At 42.4% G+C, this 11,483-nt stretch overlaps 1 protein-coding gene across 1 annotated transcript in view; it reads left to right on the top strand.

The window, feature by feature from the left end:
- Positions 1 to 10,214, top strand: part of hpdl (4-hydroxyphenylpyruvate dioxygenase-like) — a 36,888-nt gene extending 26,674 nt beyond the window's left edge. Inside the window, exon 5 of the mRNA XM_085994652.1 lies at positions 3,291 to 10,214. Within this exon, the coding sequence (XP_085850778.1) occupies positions 3,291 to 3,501 (211 nt within the window). The 3' untranslated portion in view covers positions 3,502 to 10,214. The remainder of the gene's footprint in view (positions 1 to 3,290) is intronic.
- The last annotated feature ends 1,269 nt before the right edge of the window (positions 10,215 to 11,483 follow it).

The following is an 11,483-nucleotide window of genomic DNA, read 5'->3' as shown; positions in this document are numbered from 1 at the left end:
CCCAATCTCTCTCACACTCCCCAATCTCTCTCTCTCCAATCTCTCTCTCTCTCACACTCCAATCTCTCTCTCTCTCACACTCCCAATCCAGTCTCTCTCTCACTCCCAATCTCAGTCTCTCTCTCTCACTCCCAATCTCTCTCTCTCTCACTCCAGTCTCTCTCTCTCACACTCCCAGTCTCTCTCTCTCTCACTCTCCCAATCTCGTTTTCTCTCACTCCCAATCTCTCTCTCTCACTCCCAATCTCTCTCTCTCACACTCCAATCTCTCTCTCTCACACTCCCAATCTCTCTCTCTCACACTCCCAATCTCTCTCTCACACTCCCAATCTCTCTCTCTCACTCCCAATCTCTCTCTCTCACACACCCAATCTCTCTCTCTCACACTCCCAATCTCTCTCTCTCTCTCACACTCCCAATCTCTCTCTCTCTCTCACACTCCCAATCTCTCTCTCTCTCACACTCCAATCTCTCTCTCTCTCACACTCCCAATCTCTCTCTCTCACACTCCCAATCCCAGTCTCTCTCTCTCTCACTCCCAATCTCTCTCTTCTCACTCCCAATCTCTCTCACTCCCAATCCCAGTCTCTCTCTCTCTCACTCCCAATCTCTCTCTCTCACACGCCCAGTCTCTCTCTCTCACTCCCAATCTCTCTCTCTCACTCCCAATCTCTCTCACACTCCCAATCTCTCTCTCTCTCTCTCCCTCCTTCCCTCTCTCTCTCTGTCTCTCTCTCTCTCCTTCCCTCTCTTTCTCCTTCCCTCTCTCTCTCTTTCCTTCCATCTCTCTCTCTCTCTCCTTCCCTCTCATTCCCTCTCTCTCTCTTCCCCCCAGTCGCTCCCTCTCTTCCAACAACAACATGCCCTCGAGAAAGCCTCGGCACCGCCGGGCTCCCATTTGAACATTAAGTCTGTATCTTCTATCTATATATATATATAAAGCGGCTCGTCTGTCTGTCTGTTCTCTATACGTTTGAAAGTTACAGAGCGTACCGACGCGCGTGTCGCCTCAAAAGAAAGCTTGCGATTCCGGACCGGTCATAGGCGTATTTACGTTTCGGCCGGACAAAAATCCCGCCCGCGGTATCCCAAAAACATTCAGCGTTCCGCTCATTAGCAACCGTGTGACGTCGAGGTCCACCAATCGGACGGCGGGTTCCTTCCTACAGTTGTGTCGAGTGACTCGACGATTGACCAATCCTACGCTTCGGTGACCTGACCGGTCGACCAATCGGTGCGTGTGTGGGCGGTCCTTATCCTTCTGAACCGAGGTGAGTGGCCGCCATCTTGATTTTTCACAATTTTTTCCCCCACACTTTGTGTGTTAGGAAACTAAGGTAAATATTTTAATGATGTGTTAGGGAATTAAATTACAATTTAATAGGGAGGAGGAGAGCCTCGGGAAATCGCGGTGGGGGGGGGGGGGGGAAGAGAGCCTCGGGAAATCGCGGGGGGGGCCCGCGCTGACCGCGCATGCGCCGCCCGCACACCCACAGCGGCCGTCCATCAGCCGCGCGATACGCGGGGGACCTCAGCTCCGGATCTCAGGCGCTAGGCAGGGACAGAGGGGAGGGAGGGATAGGACAAGGAGAGGACATGACAGGGGCAGGGAGACCAAGCGCCCCAAAATTGCCCTCGCAACGCGGGGCTCCCCAGCTAGTAATTAATAAATGAAGCATTGAAGGCAAGAATCTATTAAAGTAACCACTTTGTTAGTGAGTGCTTTCTAATTTTCATCTTGGGCCAGAAACCAGTTGTGAGTAACCGAGACACACTCAGTACTGCTGAGTCAGCCCTCAGGAGCTGTGCAAGAATGGGGTTAGGACATACTTGGCCTCTGCTCAGTGCCTTCCTGTAAGTTCTGATCAGCCAATTGGCTCCCAGGCCGCCAACGTCTCGATTTTAAAATTTTCATTCTTGTTTTCAAATCTCTCCATGGCCTCGCCCCTCCCTATCGCTGTAACCTCATCCAGCTGTACAACCCTCCGAGATATCTGTGCTCTTCCAATTCTGGCCTCTTGTGCATCCCCGATTTTCATTGCCCCACCATTGGCGGCAGTACCTGCAGCTGCCTAGGCCCTAAGCTCTGGAATTCCCTCCCTAAACCTCTCCGGCTCTCTTACTTTCCCTTTAAGATGCTCCTTAAAACATACCTCTTTGACCAAGTTTTAGGTCACCTGTCCAGATATCCTTATGTGGCTCGGTGTCAAATTTTGTTTGATAATCATTCCTGTGAAGCACCTTTTACTATAAAGGCCCTATATAAATGGAAGTTGTAGTTGTTGTGGCTGAAATTGGGATCGTGACAACACGAAGCATAGAACTTGCATTCCACACATTGGTATCTTAATGCATTTGCAACACTGTTCTCCTTTGACCAAGTGTCTGAAAAATAAAGTTTTGCACCTCTTATTACCTGGGAGGGTGCTTAAATTTAACTCGTTAATTTTAGAGAAATGCACTATTGATGAGCAGAGACCAGCTGCTTTCCTATCTATAATCTGATTAAAAATATTGTGTGTGCGTATATCCTGTTACGTTTTTGTCATACGGTGTCAACCTTTTCTCATTTAATAGTTCCTTTGTCCACATTTATAATGGAGATCTGTGTAAACTTGTCAGGAGTATTGTACAGCCACAGGTGACTCTGGAGCAGCTTTCTGAACAGTCTGTGCCAGCTTTTATGCCATCATACTTTTTCCTAACTGGAGAAATTAGCTATTAAAGCTTTTATTCAACCATTTAAGTTTTAAAATTTTTTTTTTTTAATATTCAACTTTTAAAATGTCATACACTTCATAAGAGTATCATCTTGATAATCAATTATGCCATTTTGAGGGCTGTCCAACTTCCCCTTTGTTTAGCTTGCTGATTTTGGTGGTCTAGGGTTTATTTTAGATTTTAAAATGAATGTATAATTGTTTATAAGTTTGAACTTTTAAATCAAGCAATGTTTGGTGCTCCCTGGTTATGAAGAAGTTTTCAGCCCCCAATGCTCAAACACTTGTTGGCCTGTTCCTACGCTCTGCCCTGCAATTCCTCCTGAGTATTGGTGCAATTGACCATGACTGGAGCCTATTCCTCGTATTTATTTTTAAGATCGCAGCCCCATTCACTGCGCCTGCTCTCGAAGTTGCTCCTGTGTACTTCCTTGTACCTGGTTACAGAGCAACATAAGCCTGAGTATATGAGGTGGGAAGCAAAACTTAGTTTGTTTCAAAATAAATATTGCAACTTTACATTTATTATTGTGTGTATCTTTTATAACCAAAATGTTTCCTTTGTTGTAGATATCTAATGCAAATGTTCACAAAGCCAATCTTTTCTGAAGAGACTTTTTTTCTTGAGCTTATTGAACGAAAGGGTGCCTCAGGATTTGGACAAGGGAACATCCGTGCACTGTGGAAATCTGTTCAGACTTGCATGGACCAGCAAGAGGACAAGAAAATTGTTAAAGAATTATCAACTAGGAATGGGCTTGCTATTGATGTAAACAGCTGAAGACTGCTGTGTAACAGGAGGGAGTCCATTGGGCTAGATCCCATCTTCTGGCAGTGGGTTTCCTCTAGGTGCCTTACACAGAAAAATAACTCCTATTTAAATGCACTATTACAGGTATTTATCAACTGTTGTAACTAGACCACAAAAGACTGAAGTGTATAATCCAGTAATCCGGATTATGAATTTTTCAAGGGCCTTATGGATATACTTGGCTGCTGCATTTAAGATTTTTTCTGAACTTGGCAGAATGCAGGAACTCCCTAACTGCTCTCCTGACCTTCCACACTGCCTCAAACAGGGTGATTGATGGAGTGAGCCAGACAGCATTTTGGAACCACTTAGGTTTTCAAAATGTGCATCATTTGATTTGGTTTTAGCTTGGATCCAATTAGATTTTTAATCCTACTGTTAAATTAGTTTAATTTCTTTGGTTTCTGCCAGAAAGCCCTATACTCAGATTTGTGTTTTCCAGTCAATGTATGTTTTCTTCCCTAACTAGACTGCAATTTGATACACTATTGTACATGCAATTTGTTAATATATATATTGACCCTGATACAGAATCTGTTAACTGATTCCTCTTTCACAAAGTTCCATTTTAATTGGAAACAAATTTGCCTTGGCAACACGCTCGCCTGAGTCAGAAGGTCATTGGTTCAAGCCCTATGCCGGAGACTTGAACTCATAATTTTGGCTGATATTTCAGCACAGTACTGAGGGAGTGCTGCACTGTCAGAGGTACCATCTTTTAGATGAGATGTTAAACTGAGGCACTGCCATAGAACATTAAAAAAATAGGAGCAGGAGTAGGCCATTCGGCCCTTTGAACCTGCTCTGCCATTCAATATGATCATGGCTGATCTTCTATCTCAATACCATATTCTCGCTCTCTCCCCATACCCCTTGATGCCTTTTGTGTCTAGAAATCTATTTACAGTATCTCCTTCTTAAATATATTCAGTGACTTGGCCTCCACAGCTGTCTGTGGTAGAGAATTCCACAGGTTCACCACCCTCTTAGTGAAGAAATTTCTCCTCATCTCAGTCCCCATATCCTGAGACTGTGACCCCTCGTTCTAGACCCTCCAGTCAGGGGAAACATCCTCCCTGCATCCAGTCTGTCTAGCCCTGTCAGAATTTTATATGTTTCAATGAGCTCCCCTCTCATTCTTCTAAACTCTAGTGAATACAGGCCTAGTCGACCCAATCTCTCCTCATACGACAGTCCTGCCATCCCAGGAATCAGTCTGGTGAACTTTCGCTGCACTCCCTCTATGGCAAGTATATCCTTTCTTAGGTAAGGAGAATAAAACTGCACACAGTACTCCAGGTGTGGTCTCACCAAGGCCCTGTATAACTCTAGTAAGACATCCTTGCTCCTGTACTCAAATCATCTTGCAATGAATGCCAACATACCATTTGCCTTCCTAACTGCTTGCTGCACCTGCATGTTTGCTTTCAGTGACTGGTGTACAAGGACACACGGGTCCCTTTGTACATCAACATTTCCCAATCTATCACCATTTAAATAATACTCTGCCTTTGTTTTTCCTACCGAAGTGGATAACTTCACATTTATCCACATTATACTGGATTTGCCCACTCACTCAACTTGTCTAAATCGCCTTGAAGCCCCTTTGCATCCTTCTCGCAACTCCCAATCCCACCTAGTTTTGTGTCGTCAGCAAACTTGGAAATATTACATTTGGTTCCATCATCCAAATCATTGATATATATTGTGAATAGCTGGGGCCCAAGCACTGATCTCTGCGGTACCCCACTACACTAGTCACCGCCTGCTACTCTGAAAAAGACCCATTTATTCCTACTCTGTTTCCTGTTTGTTAACCAATTTTCAATCCATGCCAGTATATTACCCCCAATCCCATGTGCTTTAATTTTGCACACTAACCTCTTATGTGGGACTTTATCAAAGACCTTCTGAAAATCCAAATACACCACATCCACTGGTTCTCCCTTATCTATTATACCAGTTCCATCCTCAAAAAAAACTCCAGTAGGTTTGTCAAACACTATTTCCCTTTCATAAATCCATGTTGACTTTGTCTAATCCCGTTGATCGGTGTCCTGTTATCACATCCTTTATAATAGACTCTAGCATTTCCCTACTACTGTTGTTAGGCTAACCGGTCTGTAGTTCCTTGTTTTCTCTCCCTTTTTTAAATAGTGAGGTTACATTTGCCACCCCCCAAATCTGCAGGAACTGTTCCATAATCTATAGCATTTTGGAAGATGGCAACCAATGCATCCACTATTTCCATGGCTACCTCTCGTAGTACTCTGGGATGCAGATTATCAGGCCCTGGATATTTATCAGCTTTCAGTCCCATTAATTTCTCCAGCACTTTTTTTACTAATACTAATTTTCTTTAATTCCTCCTTCTCACTAGACCCTTGGTTCCCTAGCATTTCTGGGAAGACAGAACCAAAGTATTTATTTAATTGCTCTCCCATTTCCTTGTTCCCCATTATAAATTCTCCTGTTTCTGACTAAGGGACCTACATTTGTCTTCACTAATCTTTTTCTTTTTACATACTTGTAGAAGCTTTTACAATCCATTTTTATGTTCCTTGAAAGTTTACTCTCAGACTCTATTTTCCCCTCTTAATCAATCTCTTGGTCCTTTTTTGCTGAACTCTAAACTGCTCCAAATCCTCAGGGATGCTACTTTTTCTGGCAACTTTATATGACTCTTTGGATCTAATACTATCCTTAATTTCTTTTGTTAGCCATGGTTGGGCTGCCTTTCATTGTGTTTTTGTGGCAGAAAGGAATGTATAATTGTTGCAATTCATGCATTCATTCCTTAAATGTTAGCCATTGCCTATCCATCGTCATGCCTTTCAATGAAGCTCCCCAATCTATCATGGCCAACTCACTCCTCATACCTGTGTAGTTTCCTTTGTTTAGATTTGGGACCCTAGTTTCAGATTGGACTTCTTCACATTGTTGTGGTCACTCTTCCCTAAAGGACCCCGCACAAAAGATTATTAATTAACCCCTTCTCATTGCACAATACCCAATCTAGGATCGCCTGTTCCCTAGTTGGCTCCTCAACGTACTGGTCTAAAAAACCATCTCGTATGCACTCCAGGAATTCATCCTCCACAGCATTATTGCTAATTTGGTTTGGCCAGTCTATGTAGATTAAATTTCCTGTTTGATGCCATCCCCTACATTACTGGAGGTCTATAGACAACCCCCACCAATGTTTTCTGCTCCTTGGTGCTTCTTAGCTCCACCCAGACTAATTCTACATCTTTATTTTCTGAGCCAATATCCTTTCTCACTATTGCTCTGATTTCATCCTTTACTAACAACGCCACCCAACCTCCTTTTCGCCTGTCCTTCCTCTATCGAATGTCCTTGGATATTCAGTTCCCAGCCTTGGTCACCCTGCAGCCATGTCTCCGTAATCACGGTTGTATCGTATCTGTTTACATCTATTTGCGCTGTTAATTTGTCTACCTTATTACGAATGCTTTCTGCATTCAGATACAGTGCCTTTAGATTTGTCTTTTTAACATTTTTAGACATCTTAATTTTTCTGTATTAATCCCTATTTGTCTTACCATTTTTTCTTACCCAGACCCTATTTGTTAGTGCACTCCTTTGTTTGTATGCTCTGTCCCTTCCTGACACAATCTGGTTATCCTTACCCCAATCCCTTTCCTGCACTGCTTCCTTGTCTTTTCTCTTTAACATTCTAGATTTCCCACCCACCCTTATTTAGTTTAAAGCCCTATCTACCTCCCTAGTTATTCAATTCGCTAGAACTCTGGCCCCAGCATGGTTCAGGTGTAGTCTGTCCCAACGGAACAGCTCTCTTTCCCCAGTACTGGTGCCAGTGCCCCACAGATCGAAACTCACTTCTCCCACACCAATCTTTGAGCCATGCATTCATCTCCCTGATCCTATTTAACCCTATGCCAATTTGCTTGTGGCTCTGGTAATAATCCAGAGATTATGACCTTTGTGGTTCTGCTTTTTTAGTCCCTAGCTGCTCAAACTCTCAGCAGAACCTCTTTCTTTGTCCTACCTATGTCGTTGGTACCTACGTGGACCACGACAACTGGATCCTCCCCCTCCCCCTTCTCCAGCCCGGAGATGTCCTTTACCCTGGCACCGGGTAGGCAACATAGCCTTTGCGACTCACGCTCCTGGCTGCAGAGAACAGTGTCTATCCCCTAACTATACTGTCACCTATTACAACCACCTTCCTTTTTACTCCCCTCCCCACTTGAACGGCTTCCTGTACCACGGGGCCGTGGTCAGTTTGCTCGTAGTCCCCGCACTTGTCCACAAGGGTTGCAAGAACCTCGAATCTATTGGACAAGTGCAGGGACTGAGGCTCCTGCAATACTACCTCCTGGATCCCCGTACCTGCCTCCCTTGCAGTCACACCCTCTTGTTCCTGACTCTGTCAATTCTGAAGTATTTAATCTAAGGGGTGTGGCAAAAGGTCCAGGTAACCCTCTCCATCCCTGATGTCTGCAACTCGGACTCCAGCTCCTCAACTCGGAGTTCCTCGAGCCGCAGACACTTACTGCAGATGTAGTCGCCATGGACAAAAATGTTCACAAGCTCCCACATATTGCAGCAGCAACACATCTCCTGTTCTCCCATTATTTTATTTATTTAATGAATTAGTTTAGTGTTAATCAAATTATTTACATTGTTTAGTTTATTAAATTAAGTTTTGTTTTTAAAATTTAGTTATATGTTAACTTAAACTTAGCCCACAATCACTATCATACACTTACCCTGCCTTACCTGTGACGTCACACTGCCGTTTTCTCTTGTTGATGCGGGTCTGCTGATGCTTTTATCCCCACTCAGGTCCACCGCCGCTCTGTGGGAGAAGTTAGGAAAAGCAAGCACCGCCTTCCTCCACTTCACTGAACTCCCACACTTGCCAAACTCCCAGTTGTTCACTGTGCCAAACTGCATTCCAACCTCCCTTATTTATACTGCTGAGATTTATGAGTCAGCTCTCTGGCAGTTGCAGAACCAGCTTAGACCAGTTAATTAACTAACTAGCCCCACCCACTCTCCAGTGCAGAGCTTGCTTAGCCCAGCCCAAGCCTGGAAGAAAATTAAACCTTATAACAGTAAATATAAGTTAAATGCTAATTACAAGCACACAACTAGATTTTATAAAAGAGATTACCTTAAGATTCACTCCCACACTTACCAAACTCTCAGTTGTTCACTCTGTGCCATGCTGCACTCCATGACACACTGCACTCCTGCCCACTCAAGTGGATTTAAAAGATCCGATGGCACTATTTGAAGACTGCTGTGTAACAGGTGGGGGGAGGGAGAGTCCATTGGGCTAGATACCATCTTCTGGCAATGGGTTTCCTCTAGGTGCCTTGCACAGAAAAATAACTCCTGTTTAAATGCACTATTACAGGTATTTATCAACTGTTGTAACTAGACCACAACAACTGAAGTGTATAATCCATTAATCTGGATTATGAATTTTTCAAGGGCCTTATGGATATACTTGGCTGTTGCAATTAAGGTTTTTTCTGAACTTGGCAGAAGGCAGGAACTCCCTAACTGTCAGAGGTACCATCTTTTAGATGAGATGTTAAACCGAGGCACTGCCTGCCCACTCAAGTGGATTTAAAAGATCCCATGGCACTATTTGAAGAGGAGCAGGGAGTTTGCCCAGGGTCCTGGTCAATATTCATCACTAAATCAATATCAGTTCAAAAAAATATATAGATTATCTGGTGATTTAATCTGATTCCTGTTTGTGGTACCTTGCTGTGTGCAAATTGTCTGGTGTGTTTCCCTATATTACAGCACTGCACTTCAAAAGTACTTTATTGGTTGTAAAATGCTTTGGATGTGAAAGGTGCTGTATAAATGCAAGTTTTTTATCTTTAAGTCTAATGTAATTTGTAGATTTATTGTAATTTTGAACAAAATTGGCAAGTGCCACCCTCTGAGTCCAGATGTTTAAGTGCAAGTTCTTTAAGTATTGGGACTGCCACAGATTAAAGAGACTGATCAGTAGTTTGCCACTAATTGAATTGTTACAAGTGTGCCTTGTTTTGTTTTACTCGATACAAAATGTCTTAATTTTCTCCATGTCATGTTCTGTGAATGCTGCTGTTAAGTTAGCTGAAGGAAATGCACAAGAACAGTCCACAGAAGCAACTCTCTTGCTTTCCTTCTTCCAGCAGTCATAAGATTGGGATCATAGCAGAGGAGATTGGACCTATATTCCCATTGATGGAACGCATTCTTGTTTGATAACTGTTGAGATTTTTTTAAATTAATCAAATTGTAGCCGTTTTCCCTAGTATGGAGAACATTTCTCTACAATATTTGTACTGTGCTTGAAAGTCCTTGCCTGTGCAACAGTAATTTATACAAGGTTCTAGGTAGTGGACCTTTACCATAATCCTTTATGCACTGAACATGATTTTGATTTTAGTGTTTAAAAACATGAACTTATTAAATATGCTAAGGTTGTAGCCATGTAACTTATTGGAGAATTGTTTTGATATAAGCTGGCGATGTGATGAGAATGTTAAAACCAGTCATCTGTGTGCTGCAGATTCTGTTTGGCCTGGATAGTTCCAAAAACCTTTCAATACGGCATTGAAAATTCTGTAATACCTTAATTTACACTTATTCCAGTTTTTAGAAAATAAAATTTAACGGTTGCAGCTAAAGTGAATTCTTCAATTCTGATACTTTTTTTCTAACTGACATCTTGAACTCAATGTCATTCACCTGTTGCTTGGAATTTTTGATGGATTTATTCAGGGTAAGGAAATACATGGTTTCCAAATTACTGATGATTCAGTCATAAGATATGCAAATAGAAAACTATAAAAATCAGCATTATAGGCAAAATTGGGTTAGCATTTTGCACTAATAAAATCTTTAGAATACTAAACAGCAATCTGTGCATGACCATTAATTTAGACTAATTAAAACTGATTACTGCTGTTACTTTTCACTGAAGTGACCAGCTTAGTTATTAATGTTAATGCCTATTTCTGTTTATATTTAACTAATTTCTGTGACTGGATGCTTAACTCATTTAATCTTGTGTATCTGCCCTGTTAGAAGTTAAGCATCTTCTCCCAACCCCCCTGCACAATAACCTGAGGTAACCATGCCATTGTTTCCTCTGTACAAAACTTCCATATCAGGTCCTTCTGGAGAGATGAGGTGATAGTGATTTAAAAGAATACAGCAAGATTATCTACCTTGTAGGGTCTTCAACTTTGGTTAGGAACATGGGCCCTTGTGTTTTTTTGATCTTGATTTCATTGGAATCGGCACGCTACCTTGTGTTAATCTACACTATCCTTAAAAACTCTCATCATAAAACAGATACTGCACAAAGCCTAAGGGGCTAACTGGGAATGATGATGATTGCAAGTATTAGAATAGAATTTTAGACATAGCCCAAACAACACTGCAGGTATTCTAAAATATAAGAATCCATACCTGTGGTGAAACTAAATGCAAGTGTATACCATTCTGCAAACTAGAGCTACATGATATGATTGATGCAATTACACAGTAGAATCTTAAATCCTGCCATAAACTCAGGGGTAAAAATGCTGTGAAATTATTAGTGCCTTCTCTAAGATAGTTATCCAAGACCACCTTTGTCTGTCTGTACAAACCTGTAGAAATATATGCTTCTGTGGGGATCCAGTTGTGACTTACTGTAATCCCACCTGCTTGAAGGTATAGATTACGTGCTGGACTGCCTACCTACCAGACTCCAACCGGCAAGCTTCAAATGTCATCCAGATACGGAATTTCTAAAATACTGCAGCAATCATTACATGCGGACTACTGAGAGGCACAATTTAAAGATCCTGAAAGCCTGGGAAAAGATTCATATTTTAGTTAAGAGTTCTTCCTTTTATGTGGAAGTACATATCCTTTAGATCTGTAACTGGTAACCAGTCCTCTAAGCA

This window comes from Somniosus microcephalus, chromosome 8 (assembly GCF_052327205.1).
Source record: "Somniosus microcephalus isolate GS21.2 chromosome 8, FLI_Smic_1.0, whole genome shotgun sequence".
In the NCBI taxonomy this organism is placed as follows: domain Eukaryota; kingdom Metazoa; phylum Chordata; class Chondrichthyes; order Squaliformes; family Somniosidae; genus Somniosus; species Somniosus microcephalus.
Note: the sequence above shows the minus strand (reverse complement) of the source record. Positions and strands in the feature narration are given on the sequence as shown.